General features: G+C 39.4%; 1 protein-coding gene across 1 annotated transcript in view; it reads left to right on the top strand.

The window, feature by feature from the left end:
* The window catches only part of LOC103040342 (pappalysin-1), a 236254-nt gene extending 216711 nt beyond the window's left edge, over nt 1–19543 (top strand). The window contains exon 23 of the mRNA XM_049465816.1: nt 17082–19543. Within this exon, the coding sequence (XP_049321773.1) occupies nt 17082–17186 (105 nt within the window). The 3' untranslated portion in view covers nt 17187–19543. The remainder of the gene's footprint in view (nt 1–17081) is intronic.
* The last annotated feature ends 339 nt before the right edge of the window (nt 19544–19882 follow it).

Raw genomic sequence — 19882 nt, 5'->3', positions numbered from 1 at the left:
AGTCGTATAAAGGCCTTCGCTCTGATTGGAGTAATTACTCTCCTCGGCTGTTTTGCCGAATCGATCAAAAGACAAAAGAGGGCTATAATTTTGTTCTTCTCGTGTTGTGCCGTATTTGCACAGCTTTATCTCATCCTTATGAATTCCCGCACTTCATTCATACCTTGCGCGGCGAAGTCCTGCGAACACGTCTTTTCTCAGACCGAAAGAGAGAGAGAGAGGCCACGCATTAGTTCACAGATAAGCGCCAGCCTGACTTGCTATGATCTATTGACTTTGAATTGCACTTAACCTCTCCACGCCATTCCTAAAGTGTTTTGCCGAGATAGGCGGCGCAGATACTATAGGACTATTTGTTATTCTTTGCTGTCTGCTGCTGAAAGACGGGCGAAAGGCTCTGTCCGGACCACCTGATCTCCGCTCGACTCAACTGGAGAGCAGATGCCTGCTTCAAGAAAACAAACGAAACAAAAGAAGAAAAAAAAATCAGCAAAAATTAGCAAAGCCGTTGATGACAAACATTGTCTTTTTGACCCTCTACCATCTGACGGCTGTTGGGAAGCTAAATATTTGATCTGGAATAGTTTCCATATGTGTTTGATCATAATCATTTACTGGTGCTGGGAGAAAAAAAAAAAAAAAAAAAAAGAAGGACGTGCGTACGCAGTACACACCACATGGTATTGGGTAATAATGAGATGGGAACTCTCTAAGCACTCTCGCCAAAGCACAAAGGGTTCTTTGACTTGATGGTAATGATGGTGGAATCTTTTTGCTGCTAAATAGAACCATTTCCTGTTCCTTTCAACCAGGCAAAGAACCGTTTCAGCATCTGCAATATTCTCTGACTCTGACCAAATGGCCCTATTAGCCCTATTAGCTGCTTTTGTGATTTTGTATTTTATAATAGATGTATTGTCTCTATCAGATTTAGAGAGTACATAGATGAACAATAACCTTAATCAAACAAAAATTGAAGAATATTGTTGAATTTGAAAATTCAGAAGCATTCTGACCAAAATCCCAGTTGAATTCCCAATGAATTAATCTAGTGTTATTGAAATAAATCCACAACCTTAAGTGGATTCCATCTCCAGGCAGTGGTTGGGTTGTAGGTTGCTATGTGGTTCCTGGTGGTTTACGTGGTGTTGCTAGTGGCTTTTTTACGTTGTTGCTTAAAAGTAGTTTTAGTATTTCTAATTGATTTCTAAGTGGGTGCTATGATGTTGCAAAGTAGTTGCTTTGGTGTCTCTAAGTGGTTGCTATGGTACTGCTAAGCGGTTGCTATGTGGTTGCTATGATGTTGCCAAGTGATTGCTAGGTGGTTGCCTTGGTGTTGCTGAATGGTTGCTCACTGGTCCCTGTGACATCCCATGCAGGGGGCTGATATTGGTGCTGCTACAGTAAATGGTTACGTGGTGGTTGCTTTTGCATTATTGCCAAGAGGTTGAAAAGAGGCTGCCGCGCTCTTGCTAGGTGGTTGCTTGGGTGTTGCTGAAGGGTTGCTCACTGGTCCCTATGACATCCCAGGGGACTGCTATGGTGCTGCTACATTAAGTGGTTACATTATGGTTGCTATTGTGTTGTTGCCAAGTGGTTGGTATGTGATTGCATTGTTGTTGCTGTTGAATAGCTATCCAATGGCTCCTGTGATATCCCAGGTGGCTTTTATGGTACAGCTACAGTAAGTGGTTACATGGTGGTTGCTATTGTGTTGTCGCCAATTGGTTGATAAGCGGTTGCCGTGGCCATGCAAAGTAATTGCTGTGGTATCCTAAGTGGTTGCCTTAATGCTGCTAAGAGGTTGCCAGGTGGTTGCTTTGGTGTTGCTGAATGGTTGCTCACTGGTTGTGTGCCATCCCACACAACCAGTGATTGCTATTGCGTTGTTGCCAAGTAGTTGCTATGGTCTTGATAAGTGGTTGCTGTGGTATCCCAGGTGGTTGCCATGGTATTTGCTGTGATGTTGCATAGTGAATGTTTGGGTACTGCTGGGGTATTTCTATTTGTATTTAAGTTTGATTAGTTTTGATTTAATGAAAAACAACCACAAACAGACTAAAACAGAAGCGTCTTAAGGAAGCTTAGACTCTAGTTTTATTGAATGCTGGCCAAAGTTCAACTCAACCCAATCAGAAACAGGACATTCAGGTAAAATATGAAATGATGCACCTGAGTTTTTGTATTAAATGTTTTTTGTATTATTATTATTTTATTGTTAATTTTTTCTATTGCACTGCTCCTCCCTCACAACAGTTGCTTGGGGGGGCAGACGGTCCTTTCCAGGAAATCCTCTCGCACGGTCGTGCGCTCCGAAACATATGCACGTATCTCTGTTCTGCGCTGGGAATGACTCAGCTGGACGCCAGTTTGTGACACGACGCGCAGCACGAGAAAGAAAGTGCTTCCAACAACCTGAGCGATAAAATCGGAACACCCTGCCCTTCCCCCTCCCGTGTGGGGCGACCCCCTCGGCGGCATTTCGGCGTGATAACCCCGGAGTGAGGGAAGCAAAAACACTTCCCGCTGCCCGCCTGTTTGTTTTCCTTCCTTATCTGCCACCTCCCCCCTCCCGTCTTCTGCTGGAGATTTGCGTATTAAGGAGTTCTGGATGACTGGCTGTGTATTATTCCTCTCCGGGACTTTGAAGGTGCGAGGCCGGCTGCACGTAAGGTCACTGCAGGATCCAGCACTAATGACTGCAAGCTGTTGGCCGGGCGCTCGCCGGCCGGTCCGGCCGAACCGCTTGGACGGATGGACGGATGCAGGAATGGAGGTGGCGGTGGGTGGGGGTTCGGGGCTGCCCCCCATCAGATCGGCTCGCAACCCCCATGTCCCATTAGGAGGAATTCCTTTCTGGAAGTGGGGGGGCTGGCTGGCTGTTCTGCGTCTACGTTAGATCTTCATCTCGACATCAGGGGATGTGCACGGCTGGTTAATGGTCATTACTGTGTGCTTTAACGGCAGTACAGGTTATTGGTGGATTATAAAAGCTGTAATTACATGTTTATAACAATATTATTACAGCTGGCCCAGAACATTACTAGAGACCTTAAAAACAGCTTGCTGTTACAAGGCAGAATTTGGTATTTTAATTATTTCTAGGGTTGTTTCACAGTGTTTGCTTTAGTGATTATTGGTGGTTGATGTGGTATTGCTTTGGGGTTGCTGTTGTATATCAGGCGATGATTGCTATGGTGTTCTTTAGTGACTGCTACTGTCTAGTGTTACTAGGTTGTTGCTTTACTACACTACTATATTACTTAACATAGCGGTTGCCATGGTAATTACATTGATTCCTAGGGTGTTACCATTTCACAGTGTTTGCTATAGTTGTGCTCAGTGGTTGATGATTGCTATGGTGTTTTTCTTTAGTGGCTGCTACCGTCTAGTGTTACTAGGTTGTTGCTTTACTACACTACTATATTACTTAAGATAGTGGTTGCCATGGTATGTATATTTATTTCTAGGGTGTTACCATTGTAGTGTACCCTGGTGGTTGTCGCACAGTGTTTGCTATAGTTATGCTAAGTGGTTGATATGGTGTAGCTTGGGGTTGATGTGGTGTTAATTAGGAGCTGAGTCAATACCTTACTTAAATGCTTGCTGTTACCAGGCAGACTTTGTGTTGCTGGGTTGTTGCACAGTGTTTGCTTTAATGTTACTTGGTGGTTGATGTGGTATTGCTTTGGGGTTGCTGTGGTATACCAGGTGATGATTGCTATGCCATTCAGTAGTGACTGCAAATATATAGCATTACTAGGTTGTTACAACATTATACTACTATATTACTTAATATACTGTAGTGGTTGCCATGGTATTACAATGATTGCTAGGGTGTTACCATTGAGTTAAGAAGTTGTTGCACAGTGTTTGCTTTAGTGATAATTGGTGGTTGATGCGGTATTGCTTTGAGGTTGCTGTGGTATACCAGGTGATGATTGCTATGGTGTTCTTTAGTTGGCTGCTACTGCATAGTGTTACTAGGTTGTTGCTATACTATATAAATGGTATTTACATTGATTGCTAGGGTCTTGCTATTGTGTTAATAAGTCGTTTCACAGTGTTTGCTTTAGTGATTATTGGTGGTTAATGTGGTATTGCTTTGAGGTTGCTGTGGTATACCAGGTGATGATTGCTATGGTGTTGTTCTTAAGTGGCTGCTACTTGTATAGCATTACTAGGTTGTTGCTACTTTATACTATTAAAATGAAAGCGTAAGTATATATATTTTTCAGTTAATATAGGGTATTTTAAGCTGAATATAAGGTGGACTAAACAAAACTTTCAAATTCTTTCAAAGTCAATCTAGCTCTGGACTTTAACTTACACAGTTGGTACCACTTTAAAATAAGACTACCTTTATAAAGCATTTATAAATGGTTTACAATTAGTTTATTAATCGTTCCTAATTAGGTTGTACATGCCTTAAAAATCATTAATAATCAGCTAGTGGTGGAATGATTGAACAAGATCTGACAAGATCTGAAGTTTAACAATATAGATGGCTGTGGGTTCACTATTTGGCAAAGAACAGGTCATTGTTGCCCTTTCTACGTATGTGTTATAACTGATTATTAATGATTTTTAAGGCATTTACAACCTAATTAGTAACCATTAATAAACTAATTGTAAGCCATTTATAAACCCTTTATAAAGGTAGTCTTATTTTAAAGTGGTACCCAGATTTCTCTCCCGAAAACTGTTTATTTGGGTGAGAAAAGCTCTTTTGTTTATTTACAGTAAGCTTAGATTTCCACAATTTTGACTGAAATGTCTGAACGTAGAGGCCACACGCTAACCCTAGCAACAATGCAGCGCTTATAAACCAAACAGTGCAGCTACAAACAGAGCAGCAATTGAACTATATTATCTCGCAAAGTGTTTATAACCAAACCGATCGCATTTTCTCGTCCTCTTTAACTCAAAATCTTTCAATAAACAGTGATATTGGAACTGTGGTATAACCGCAATAATACACTCGAGGTTTGTGCTATAAGGTGTAATATTGGCTGTATTCAGGCAGGTTCTTCTACACTGTAAACCCATACGTTATTTGAACTCAAATGATTTTAAGTCTGTTTCACATAAAATTGGATATTTCTAAACAATACTCAACTATTTTGAGTTAGTTGAACATTTGTGGCCACATATACTGTACTATTCAAACTGAGATCTTTGAGTTGAACCAACTTATTATAATAACTGAGTTTAGTCTGTTTTGCCATTAACAGCTTCTTTTCCATTGGCTTCTGTCACAATCTATTTGCATACTGGGTGTGTCCAACAGTTTCTGACAGACACTCACCATCAGTGTGATCATAGTGATTCCCCCTGGGCTACCTTACAAATAAATCAACTTCCCCTTTAGTTGTAATTAAAACTTGATGTTTTAATTTATGCTAACTCAAGTTTCATTCCTCATTAATTAAAAAAAAATCGCAAACCAGCTGCCTTAAAAAAGTTAAGTAAACTCAACTTATCTGGTCTTACAGTATAACAAAATTTTTTTTTTAAGGCAACCGGTTTCCTCAAATTTTTTAAGTAAGTTTAACTTATCCGAGCTTACAGTGTACAGCAGGACCCTGGTTAGACCCTCAGGCCGGTCCCCCGTTCTCCACGCCGCACTTCTCCCGGCTGTTTTCTTTACGTCGTTTCTGCTGTAGCTGTATTTACTGCGAGAAGCTGACGGTACAGCAGACTTCAGAGCGTCCGCACTTTGAAGTGTAAAGAAAATGTTAGCTCTCCAATTTAAAGAGAGGAAAAGGCTAAACAAACACGCAGACTCGGCTAAATATCAATACCCGAATGTTTGCGTGGAATTTCACAGCTGCCTTTCTGACAAATTAACCCTGACAAAGTGTAAGTCTCTCGTACGCTGTGGGGCAGATGTGGTCGTTTGGGGTTACAGGGGGGGGGCGGGGGGTTAAATGGGTTTAACGTTTTAGTCTGAGAAACTGGATCTGTGATCAGGCAGGGGCAATTGCAATTTTTTATTTTCTTCAATTTGTGGACCAGTTAAATTTGTTGGCGTTTACCCATAAAAAATAAAGTTAGTGTACTTTTTCTTTTTTTTGGCGAAGACATTTTGCTTCGTCACCTCGGCTGCTTGTTGCTCGTCATTTGCTACAATGTATCTGGATGGTTCCTATGGTGTTGCTAGAAGGTTGCCATGGTGTTGCTTTGGGCTTGATAGGTTACTATGGTATTCCAAGTGGTTAATATGGTAATAAATTGTAGATATAGTGTTTCTAGGCAGTTTTTGTGGCTTCCCAGATAAGTGGAATGATTTTGTTATGTGGTTTTCCATGATTTTGGTTGCTTTTGTATCTCAGTTGGTTGCTATGGTGCTGCTAAGCAGTTGACATGGAATGCCCAAGGGGTGCTATGGCTCTACTTTGAGGTTTTCTAAAGTGTTGCTAGGAGCCCACAATGTTGTTGCTATGGTATACCAAGTGGTGCTATGTGGCTATTTGGTTGCTGTGGTGGTGCATGTGGTTGCACTGATGTTGCTGACTGATTATGGTGGCATTTCAGTTGGTTGATTTAGTATCCCAGATGATTGTTTGGGTGTTTCAGGTGGTCAATATGGTATCCCCGATGGTTATTAGGGTGTTTTTAGGATATGTTAACCAGGTGGTTGTTAGGGCATTTCAGATTGTGGATATGGTATCCCAGATTATTTTAACGGTGTTTCAAGTGGTCAATATGGTATCCCAGATGGTTGTTAGGGCATTCGAGGTGGTCGATATGGTATCCTAGATGGTTGTTGGTGTGTTTCAGGTGGTTGATATGATATTCCAAATGATTGTTAGGATGTATCAAATGGTGGATATGGTATCCCAGATGGGTGTTTTAGGTGGTGGAAATTATATCTCAAATAGTTATTATGGTGTTTCTGCTGGCTTATATCATATCCCAGATGGTTGTTAGGGTGTGTCAGGTGGTTAACCTTGTGTTGTTAAAAGGTAACATTGGTAACATTTGGTAACATTGTTACACTGACCTGTTTTCATTCCAATGGTGTCAAAATCAGTAATCTGGGTTTGTATATCTGTTGATATCTTAAATAAACTGACAAGTTCAACAAAAATACAATATATTAAAAAAAAAGAATATATCTTTAAAAAAATGAAATAGATGCATATTAAGAGCGAAAAAACAAAGACTCTCTGAAGTTCTCAAGGATATTTAAAGTGATTTTATTCAAATTAAAGCATTTTTATGCGAATAAACTTTTTATAAGAGTAAAAAATATGGTTTTCCGCTACTCCACGTAATTATGGAGAAGTCAATACCTTTACGCACTCCGCCGGTCCTGTCGATACAATCGACCATTCCAATTAGCGAACAAGACAAGCGAATAAACTGCCCCCTGCCTCTGAAGACATTTTTGTTTTACTTCTCTTGTGGTTCTCAACACCCAAGACGGTGCCAGGGCAGTAAATCTGCGAGGGGAAGCATCTCCGGGGAGCTGCACGCCAAGCGATGCAGTTTCGGCTTCGGAGAGCGTGCCTCTCGTACCTTTTATAAGACTTAATTATCAACGTATGCAGGAGTTGCCACGCAATGTTTACAGCTATAAAAACCACATCGCTAAATGAGCTGCTCAGCTGGCCAAATTCTCCCCTGTAACCCCACCTCCCTCAGCAGCACTGCGGAGGCAGCAGGGCTAGCAGGATGGATGGAGGCGAGGGACGAGGGGGACGGAGGTATGGAAAGTAGGGGAACGCTGAAGACGTGTGGGCGGCACGAGGCCTCGCTCCAATCTGCCAGGGTTGTAGAGTTACCAGGGGTTTCACAACAAGGTTTCCCCCACAGCTGAGGCTGCAAGTCCTCAACGACTCCACCCCCCACAGGTTTAATGGCCCGGCTGCTCGCTGGTGCCGAGAGCAGGAGTGCTGATGTTGACGGAGGCCATGCACCTCCCTGTAACTCACAACGCGAAGGATCCTAACACGCGCCCATGAGGGATTCCATGGGAATCACTCTATTTCCTTTCTTTTCTGAAGGAAAAAAAAAAGAAACAAATTTTTTTAACCCTCCTGTTATGTTCTGGGTCAAATTGACCCGTTTTAAAGTTTGTAAATCTAGGAAAAATAGATTGTAAATAGTTCAAAAAATTGGAAATAGTAAAAATAAATTCAGTATAAAACTTCTTCTGCTTGCCTTAACCCTTAGAACCCTGCGGACGGATTTTCTGTCCAAAATCGCACCTTATGTTCTCAGCTTTATTACTCAGGAATCCCTTCACACATAAACATAATCCAGAAACAAGAACCCCATTGAGAAATCACCTACAAAAGTGAAAAATCTCCTTCCCCAACCAATATTATTCACCTTTAGTGCTTCAAACATATTTATATGATGTTTCAAACCAAATAATATCAGTAAATAAAGACTCAAAAGTGTCCACAGAAAAAGTGTGAAACTACCTGCTTTACTCAACTAAAGCTAGGTATGGTGTGCGCACTACTTTATATAGCTTTTATTTTACTTGCACATTTTTACTAAGTAGTTATTTTGACCTGAAAAAGGAACTGACAAAAACGGAGAAAAAACACACCAAAACAGCCTAGGATTGAAAGGGTTAAGATGATAGATGGATGGATGGATGGATAAATAGATACTTTATTTATCCTGAAGGAAATTTAGGCATCCAGCAGCAACAACTCAATACAATAAGAAACATACTCAGACAAATAAAAACACAGAAGAATAGAAAATATATAAGGCTATTAAAACCTACCTATACAAGGTAAGGATCTATCTGTAAACGGAGCAGTGCAGTAGATGTTGCTAATGGTCATTAAATAATTAAATAATTAAATAATTAACAGAGTAAAATGCATTGTGCAATGACATTGATTACGAAATCGGTGTAATCAACATAAAATATGAAAATGGTTCATCTCACACATTTGCAACCACAACCTGCAAAAACTAAAACTTAAAGGAAACTGCAATGTTATGTTTGAATGTTATGTAAAACTGTTTTTTTATATGTTGGCCTTTCAAAAGTAGTAAAACATTAAAAAAAAGTGTATTTTTAAACGAGTGGATTTTCCTAATTGAACCGTTACCTGTTAGAGGTAAGGAACACCACTGTATTAAATATTGATAGAATAATTACATTTTAGTTAATAATAAATATTCACACAGCTTGTTAGGATTTTTTTTGGTTTATCTTTTGGATAATTAAACATGCACTGGGTCAAATTGACCAGGGAACACCACTGCTGTTCCTGACAAATATATATATATATATATATATATATATATATATATATATATATATATATATATATATATATATATATACATAACAGGAGGTTTAACCCTTAGAAACTGTGTTAAAGGCAGTGGTATAAAAACAAACCAGGTTATATTAATTATAGGACTTATATGCCTTCTGTACAAAACATAATATAATATTAAGCAGGTTCAGCCAAAGTGTTTAAAACCACAACATGTAAAAAGAAGCCTCAAACGTTGCTAAAATTCTATCATTTTTTTCCGAAATCAAGTGTACTTAAATAGTATTCGAGCATTGCAGTAAGGATTTCAATGCATTTAGCAACAAGAGTGTTTATACTAGGATTTTGCACACGTCAAAAATGCACTTAACTGGAAAAAAAACTTAATTGGAAAAGATATATATATATATTATGTCAGATCTGGATATCAAACTTACTGTTTCATTAGTTTCATTTTTATTCCATGACACACATCGTATATACAACATCGTATATACGAACTGTTGCAATGCTTAGGCCGCATGTTCTCCCACTGTGCAATACTCTGATCACATGTGAAATATGTGATCCCTGCTCTCCTAGAACTGTCTGGTGTGTTTGCACTCCCATATGTTGTTGCTAGGTCTTGTTACTTATCATCCAATAAGGAACTGTTCTTTTGTTCATCATCGCCTGAGTACTGATTCCTCACACATGTTTATAATAATGCTTTGTGTGTATATCTAACTGTCTCTTTGCCAGTGTTATCTCTGTACTCCTGTAGTACATAGTATTTTAGTGTTTTAGTACTTTAAGTACAGTAGTGAAGTAAAAATAATACTCCAGTAGAAACAGATACAGCATTTTAGTACTTACGTATAGTATAGTGAAGTAGTTTAGCTTCGTTACTATACATCTCTGGATACTACAGGCATTTGAAAAGACTATTAGAGCATTTATTCATTTAGTTTTTTTAAAGTAACAGCCTCGGAAAACCAGTATAGCCCCGGGTTCTGGAAATCTCCGTGTGTTCCCCTGTCTCCAGCCCCCCGACTCCATACCCCCTTAACTTTAACTGCATGCTGACACGTAGATGCGTAAACCCGCCGCTTCTGGAACATGTAGAGTGTAGCAGGTCGAGGACATGCACAGCCTGTCAAAGACCTGTGTTGTGTGTGTGTGTGTGTGTGTGTGTGTGTTCGAGAATGGCCTCAGCCCCATGCCGGCGTTCCCAGGCCCCCCTCCGGCTGCCCCCGATCAGGGCCAGATGTGGCAGCTGGCCCGCCACCCTAAGGTCATGGTCAGAGGAAACCATGTCAAATTTGCCACCCACCATCGCAGGGTGATGAGGAGATAAAAGGGCGGAGCTTTGAGTTCAGCGAGAACGTGGGGTGGAGGGTGAGGCACTGGTGAAAGAAAACGTCATAAAGGATATTTTTGGAAATGTTCTTTGGTTGAATATAAACTTGGTGAGGGTTGAAGATCAAGGTCAAAAAAAGTGAATCAACCCTTTGATTGGTAACACTTTGGGCCCTATCGATGCTCATGGCTATGTTGCACCCTGTCAACAGTCTATTTTCTCCCCTTGCACCCACACTGTTAAAATAGTGTCAGAGTTTAGGAATAAATCTACACTGAGGTGTGTTCAGGTACATATCTGCCGTGTTTCATTCGGAAAATAGGTGCGCCACTGACTTATAAAAACCCTGACAACAGTCAACAGTCAGCCGCCCAATCATGTCTTAGCCATGCACACACAAATTACATACTGTAGTGTGCAAATTCTGATTTTAATTCAACAAAAAACAGAATAAAGATGCAGCTCAGTATCTGTCTCTGCTGAGACACACAAAAGCGTCACACTGTTAAGATACGAACGTGCCAAAGTCAGAGCTCATCTGGCTCTTAAAGGGAATGACGACTGGCACAGGGTAGATTAGCAGAAGTTTTAGGACTACATGGCTCTTCAAACTTAACACTTAAAATAGAGAGCTTTGAGAAACACTGCCAGATTGGTGTCTCAATTGACCAAATAATTTTTCTTGTTAAAATGATGATAGCCACTATATAACCATAGTTTAAGGTGTAGTTTCAATGTTTTATGGTCATTTTCTTCATTCTAGGCTTTAGAAAAATAACAAGTTGTTCATCTCAAAAGCTAACTAGATAACTTTTTTCGTTCCACCTTAAATGTTGCAACAGATGGCAGAGGTTGCATAATAATTAGCTACTGCACCACCTGCCCCTTTTCTGAAGACACACGATAAAATATGCCCTAAAGTCCACTAGTTAACCACTAGCAGCTAGGTTACTGACCTTTATATAGTGCTCCACTGCTATAGCTATATACCTGTATCGGGTGTTTAAAGGGTTGTTTCAAAGGGAAATTCTAAGGGCTTATCCCTTCCTTTTCTAACTATGTTCTAAGTGAAGGATTACACTTAAAAAAAACAAGGGGTAGGGGTACAAAAAAGGAATGAAATTAGGTCTTACTCAAACTATAAGTTCTAATTTCAGAGGAATAATGAGTGAGCAGGTGTCCAAATTCTATTTATTCTACAGGTAGAATGTGTAAGACTTGTAGGTCCTTCGTTTTTAAGAGTGGAACTAAGCTAGAGCATCACCTGGATGAATAAGGGTCTGAGTAACACTTGTGAAAATGAAAGCGAGAGGATCGAGCAGCTCATAAAAGTAGTTTCGGGTTATGTAAAGAAACAGACAAGGCTCCACTTAGACAGAGGAAATGCCACTCAGACGATTGGCAGCTGGCTTTGATGGGTCGGCAGCTCTGTGCTCGTAAAGGTTTCGCAAGTTAAGCGCTTCTGGGAAGTACGCGTAGAAGGTGATTCCTCACCGAAACATGTTTCTCCTCTGTTGCGTAGTAATAAACACCCTTTCTCCTGAGCGAACTCTCCCTTTTCTGAACCCCTGTCCGTATCTCGGCTGCTTTCAGGAGCTGATTCAGTACTAGCACTTTGTGAAACTGTCCAGAAACCTTGGAGTGTGACTCTGAACTCTCTGGTTTTCCAAACTTGCCCCATGATTCATCTTGTAATGTTACTGGTTGCTCTTTAGCCTTGTTCTACTGCATTTCCGAGAAGTTCAACAGTTCCTCGGTAGTTGTGCAATGGCCTTTAATACACTTACATTCAAAATTCATAGGACAGCAGTATTAAAATTGATCATGGGAACACCTGTTAGACCTCTAGCTATAGGGAATTAAACATACCATAGACGAAATACAGTCCAGAGGCCATACACAGGAACTGATCTGTGTCGATAAATACAGATCAGTTCAAGATCTAAAACGAAAGAGCTAACACAGGCAATGGGATAAAGCTTTTTACGAGGAAAAATATGTCAATACTCAGCAAGGAGTGAGTAAAGTGGTGGAGTATATATAGGGTGGTGAACAGGTGAAATCAATATTCAGGTGATTGACTTCAAGGAGGTACCATCTGCAGAGCTATTGGATTGTGAACGTGTGTGATGTCTCCAAACTAAAGGTCTTTTGATAATATCTAAAGTCTAATGTGCAGTTAGACCTTAGGACCACTCTATAGTCTAGAACTTTCAGTAGATGGAACTGGTGAAGCACAGTAATCCTTCACCATGCCATTTCTCCAAATAATCACTTTTAGCTGCCTTAAGAACCTTTTGGCGGGTGGTCTTCGGTTGAGAGGTCCTTTAAACAAACTAAAAGTAGTTCACTTTTCTAGACTCTGAAGAAGAAACTCTCTTGGCTCTATGAAGAACTTTTCAATGTAAGATTATATATTAGGTCTATGTTGAAGTCTATAATAAGGTTAATATACAGGTTCAGGCAATGCTCATACAATTTGAAGACTTCAATAATAATCTGTTCAGTATTCTGCTGCTTCTGCAATGCGATATTTTAAGACAAAACAACATCAGAAAACCTACTTTGGATTGGTTTGATGTCCCCAGACTATAAGGTTTTTGACGATGTCTGATGTCCTTAGGTCGGTAAACTATCAGCAGTTAGACCGTAGGGTCACTTAGTTTTATTTCTTTACCTTTCAGTGGATGGAACTTAATAGGTAATTTGAGGCATTGCTCCATGAAATGCTTTAAGCTGCATTAATAATCTGATGTCTAATGTGCAGTTAGACCATAGGGTCACTAGAACTTTCAGAAGATGGAACTAATGCAGCTATATTAAGAACCTATTGGTTGGTGGTCTTTAGTTGAGAGGTTCTTTAAACAAACCAAAAGTAGTTCACTTTTCTAGATTCTAAAGAAAGGCCACTCTTGGCTTCATGAACAACTTTTTAATGTATGGTTGTATATTTTGGTTCTATGTTGAAGTCAAAAATAAGGTTAATATATAGTTTCAGGCAATGTTCGTACAATTGTAAGACTTCAGTGATAATGTTTTCAATGTTCTGCTGCTTTTGCAATTCCATATTTTAAGTCCTACTGTATATAGGCTTGGTTTAATGTCCCCAAACTCAAATGTCTGATGTCCTGAGGTTGGTAAACAATCAGCAGTTAGACCGTAGGGCCACTCTACTTCAGTTGAATTCCAGTTAGTTACCTTTCAGTGGATGGAACTGGTGAAGCCATTAATCTGATGCATTGCAAAGAAATACTTTTAGCTGCATGAGGAACCTTTAGACAACCAAACGTAGTTTGCTTTTCTAGATTCTAAAGAAAAAACACTCTTGTCTTCATAAAGAAGTGATTCTAGGGTCTATAAAAGATCCATGTTTGGCTTCATAAATGATTGTGACCGGCAGCATCTGCCTCGAACTGTCCATGCAAAAGGAAACTGGCTCAGTGTGTGTGGTAATGCCTTCTATGATGTATTCCTCACTCAGAGTGTGTGTTCCCAAGGTAGCCATCCCCTGAGGTAACAGGTACAGGAACCTCATCCACAGATTGGACAATCCAGTCTGCTGCTGTCTCGTAAAGGAACACTGTTCCCTTGTTAGATCTTGTTTAGCCCGTGGCTTCAGTCGTCTGAGTGTAAATACTCCTGAACTCCTGAAGGGCTCCTCGTGATCCTCGTGATTAAGACAGGCTGTTTAGGCACTTTCGGCTGCAGCCGCAACTGTGTTATGAAAGTGCAAGTGTGAGGAGCACATGTGGTCCTGGTTCTGAGAGCCTAGAGATGCAATTGATGTCAAAAAGCAGCTGAGGCCGTCCCCCCGGGGCAGGGACGTCGCGGCAGCTGGTGTCGGTGACGCACGGCCAGCGTTAAATCGTGACGTCGGGTGCCACCGGGCGCGGGCAGAGCAACGTTCAAACTCTATTTTCAATCCCATCTGAGGGGCTCATCAATTTTTCAGGCCGTTGACACTTCCAGTACCTTCCTCGTGCCAGGCAGCTGTTGCTGGCGACGGCTGGCCGACAGCCGCTCTCCGCGCTCGCTGCCCGGCCGCTCCAGAACTTCCTCGTGATTGAGCAATCATGGCAGTTTCGCCTGCCTAAGGCATTCGGTCTACCATCTACGTAGATCTGTGTCGTAACCAGCGGTTTAAAATGACAGAAGTAATTAAAATGCAAGATCCTTTTCCACTTTACAACTTTTTTATGGGATTAGCTCAGTAATAAAGTTAATATACAGTTTCAGTCAATGTTCCTGCAACTGTAGGACTCTAGAACTAATCTTTTTTTGTTTTAATGCTCAAAAACATCAAACAACCTACCTAGGATACCTGAAAGGCTTTTATTTATATCTGATGTGTGCAGTTAGACCATAGAGCCACTCTATAGTCTTGAACTTGAACTATAGTCAATAAAAATAAAAGCCATTTCTCCAAAGAAACACTTTCAGCTATATTAAGAACTTTTTGGTGGGTGGTCTTCAAATGAGAGATTCTTTAAACCAACAAAAAAGTAATGTTGAAGACGGTAATAAGTTTAATATTCAGTTTCAGACAGTGTTCCTACAATTTTAAGACTCTAGAAAGAATCTTTTGAAACTTAAAGGCTTTTATTAATATCTGATATCTAACTTTTGGTTGGTGGTCTTAAATTGAGAGGTTCTTTAAACAAACACAAAAGTAAAGTTCACTTTTCTAGATTCTAAAGAAGATCTACTATTGGCTCCATGAAGAACTTTTTTAATGTATGGTTATATATTGGTTCTATGTTGTCAGTAAGTTTAGGTTAAGTCAGTAATTAGGTTAACATACATTTTGAGACAGTGTTCCTACAATTTAGGAACGACTCTAGAAAGAATCTTTTGAAACTGAAGGACTTTTATATATCTGATATCTAAATATAGATATCTGATATCTAAAGTCCACTCTGTAGCCTAGAACTTTCAGAAGATGGAACTTGTGAAGCACCATAGTCCATGCCATTACTCCAAAGAAACACTTTTAGCTGCATTAAGAACCTTTTTGTGGGTGGTCTTCAATTTAGAGGTTCTTTAAACAAACAAACAAAAAAATAAAGTTAACTTTTCCAGATTCTAAATAAGATCTACTCTTGGCTCCATGAAGAACCTTTCAATATATGGTTATATATTGGTTCTATGTTGAAGACAGTAATAAGGTTGATATTCAGTTTCAGACAGTGTTTCTACAATTTTAAGACTCTAGAAAGAATCTTTTGAAACTGAAGGGCTTTTAATCATATCTGATATCTAAAGTCCACTCTGTAGCCTAGAACTTTCAGAGGATGGAACTTGTGAAGCACCATAGTCCATGCCATTTCTCCAAAGAAACACTTTAAGCTGCATTAAGAACCTTTTGGTTGGTGGTCTTCAATTGAGAGGTTCTTTAAACCAACCAAAAAAGTAAAATTCACTTTTCTATGTTCTAAAGAAGATCCACTCTTGGCTCCATGAAGAACTTTTCAACGTATGGTTATATATTGGTTCTATGTTTAAGACAGTAATAAGGTTGATATTCAGTTTCAGACAGTGTTCCTACAATTTTAAGACTCTAGAAAGAATCTTTTGAAACTGAAGGGCTTTTAATAATATCTGATATCTAAAGTGCAGTTAGACCATAGGGCCACTCTATAGTCTAGAACTTTCAGCTGTTTTAAGAACCTTTTGGTGTGTGGTCTTCATTTGAGAGGTTCTTTTAACAAAGCAAAAGTAGTTCACTTTTCTAGATTCTAAAGAAGATCCACATATATTGGTTCTATGTTGAAGACAGTAATAAGGTTAATATTCAGTTTCAGGCAATGTTAAGACTCTTTAAGAAGAATCTTTACGTCTCGGTTAAGAAGAATGTTAATTTTAAGACTCTAGAAAGGATATTTTGAAACTGAAGGGCTTTTAATAATATCTGATATCTAAAGTGCAGTTAGACCATAGATCCACTCTGTAGCCTAGAACTTTCAGAGGATGGAACTAGTAAAGCACCTTAATCTATGACATTTCTCAAAAGAAACACTTTTAGCTGCATTAAGAACCTTTTTTGTTGGTGGTCTTCAATTTAGATGTTCTTTAAACAAACCAAAAGCTCCATGAAGAACTTTTTGATGTTTGGCGATGGACTGGTTCTTTGTTGAAGTCAGTAATAAGGTTAAAATATAGTTTAAGGCAGTATTCATACAATTTGAAGACTTCATTAATAATCTGTTCAGTTTTCTGCTGGTTAGCGTTCCGGATATTAGACTGTGGGGAAGCTTGCCTTGGCTGGGCGCTAGCCTGTGCTAAGCTAATGCTGCTGCTTTATTTAGTGTGAGAAGGCTGTGCTGTTATCACAAATATCATAACAGTTAGAACACTTCTCAACCAATCAGATTGTGAGGACGGAACTAACTGTTGTATAAATTACTATTGCTAATATTGTTATTTTGTGTAAAGTAGACAAATCAACTGAAATAACCGAATCTAAACCCATTTTTGATTCTTTCCAGGTGATCCTGTTCCCATCGTCCTGCGACGTCCACAGCGACTGCGCCTGCCGGGACCCCAACGCCCCGGAGAACAGGAAGGGGGAGAGCATGTACTCCCTGGGCTGAGAGCAGGACCTCGGCGGGACCCAGCAACAGACTGGGGTAGAGCAAGACATTGTTTCAGATATGCTGCTTCACAAGTGTACCTCTCCTGTCCCAGCCATCGCATCTCAGTCCTCCAGCGTCCACGTCCGCTTCCGTCCTCCTGCACTCCACTTCTTTTACTTTTCGGAAGGCTCCCATCCCCTTTACCCCTTCAGGAAGGATAAAAAAAGAGGAAAAAATAACAGAAAACAGGACCAAACAACATGAAAACGATAAAATTATCGTAAAAACATCCAAAAAACATCTCCATCTGTAGAAGGAACGATCTCTCTCATCACTCTCTTTCTGTAGAAACGTCCGAAGAAACGTAGAAGAAAAGATGAACAACGAACACGAACAAAAAATACAAAAGATTTGAGAAACATTTAGAGCAGATTCTGGTTAGCATGCCTTTCTGTTCTAGGTCTTTCTGTGCGATAAAAATGTGATTTTATTTTATTTTTTAAAACCAAAGGAAGGTTTCAACAGTAGACACACTTTAACACATACAAATACATAAAAATATATAAAATTAGAACAGAAAATGACAAAATTACAAAGAAATCCAGTAGGGACCGAAGAGTTTGGACGACTGAAAGCGAAAAAAGCCTAAATTCGCGAGCATTTAAACATTTGGAGCTCATTTTTTTCCTTTAGAAGTTTGTAAGGGTTTCTTTTGCAGGCCCATGCTGGGCTGGCGAGGGCACCGAGCGTGTCCCAATCCCAGCAGAAGTAAAGAGTGTGTGCCCTCTGTCTGCTAACGCTGGGAATGCGTCCCAAATCCCTCAATCCCTCAAGATGAGACCAAACCGAGCAGTGGTAGGAGATGGCAGGACGGTAGGAGATGGCAGGATGCACTAGAATGCAGTCGAGCCACAGTGGTTCCTTAAACGTCCAATTTCCTCAGAGAGGCGATTCCACAGAGTCCGTGACGTAAAACCTCAAATCTAATATCATTTTAAGAAAGAACGTGGAGGAGAACATCGGCTTGTTGCGTAATGTCCCCTCAGAAATGTTCTAAAATAAAAAATAAGCATGCCAAAAAGGAGGAGAAAAACTTTGGAGTGATGCCGAAAGAACCGTTGAGTCATTAGAACAACTAGTACCGCTCCAAGTCCTTTACTCTCCTGTGCAACATGACTTTTCTTACAAATTGGATCACTCATAGATTACTCTTCAAACTTTTAAATAAAGAGTAATTAAATGCATGCAGTGCAAATCATGTAGTGTAAAGTCTACAAAATGCTATATTTATTTCTGTAATGAACCTTTCAGTCAATATTTCACAGTCCAAAGGTTCTTCAGGCAACCAAGACAATGTTTTTTGGGGGGAATGCTACAAAAGGAATAAATTAAAAAAAGAAAACAGGTTCCAGATTATATAGTAGATCCCCTTTTGGCTCCTTAATCCATTCTCAGATTAAAAGGTTCCTAAAGCAAACAAAATGATACCATGGGACAAAAAATCCATTGGGTTTCATTATAAATTATATATAAAAAAAAACATTTATGTGGATGATTCCTCTGGTGGATTGTTTCTGCCATATTTAATTGTCATTTAAGGTTGATTTTTGACCAAAACAGTGGTTGAAGTCTGTGTAGAAGAACCAAAAAAAAAAAGACGTTCTATGATTGGTGAGTGAAATCAATTACTTGGTTAAAACATTTTTTTTAGTAAACCAATGATTTTCTGTAGCATCTTTTCATTCATACTTCCAGGATGTAAAATTGTGTCATCCAAGATAGAAAAGGCTATAGGCATCAGTTCTCACAAATAAAATTGTCATTTAACGTTGATTTGTGACCAAAACATTGGATGTAGATTGTGTAGAACAACCACAAAAAGATTATCTTATGATTGGCGAGTGAAATCACTCATTTGGTTGACAATTTCCTTAGAAAATCTATAGAATCGGGAACCAGTTTATTATTAAGTTTGGTGTAAAACCATGATTTAAAAGTTAATCTTTTATATCATCCCACAAAGAATATTGACTTTAAGTATTGACTGAATGGATCATTCAAGCCTATAGACGTACCGCAGACAGTGTACGATTCACTAAAAGCCGATGTTCTCTTCACACAATCTTTGGTTAAGAGAGGGCATTGGCTCCGACTCAAACTCAACTCAAGAAAACCAACATGAAGTTCAACTCGCTGACCGTGCTAATCAGCGTTAGCATGGCCGCTGGTAATGTTGCTGCTAGCCTTGCTGCTACTAAGTCGAGTGCAGTCTGCCTTAAAATGTACCTCCTCAAGCCGTGTCTCAACGTACAACTTCAGCAAAACTTCCTCAAACTCAAGCCAATACAGTGATTGTTCCATAATATATATATATATATATATAAAATATATATATATATATATATATATATATATATATATATATATATATATATATATATATATATATATATATATATATGTATCAGTGAATGTAGGTGATAAAGAACAAGAACACATCCTGAATGTAAAGACCAGGTCACAATGCATACCTTGTACGAGGTTACCAAATTAGTGCCCATTTCTTCTTTAGAACAGAGATTGATGCACTTAGAATGCAGTTTTCTGAGTGTCAGGAAGTATCATTGATGGTGGTTCTATTAAGGTGCTCAGATTCAACTGTGTGGAACCAAGAACTTGGGTTACTTGATGCTAAATAATTATTAGTATGCATC

This window comes from Astyanax mexicanus, chromosome 1 (assembly GCF_023375975.1).
Source record: "Astyanax mexicanus isolate ESR-SI-001 chromosome 1, AstMex3_surface, whole genome shotgun sequence".
Classification (NCBI taxonomy): Eukaryota; Metazoa; Chordata; class Actinopteri; order Characiformes; family Acestrorhamphidae; genus Astyanax; species Astyanax mexicanus.
This window is presented reverse-complemented; position numbering and strand designations above follow the sequence as displayed.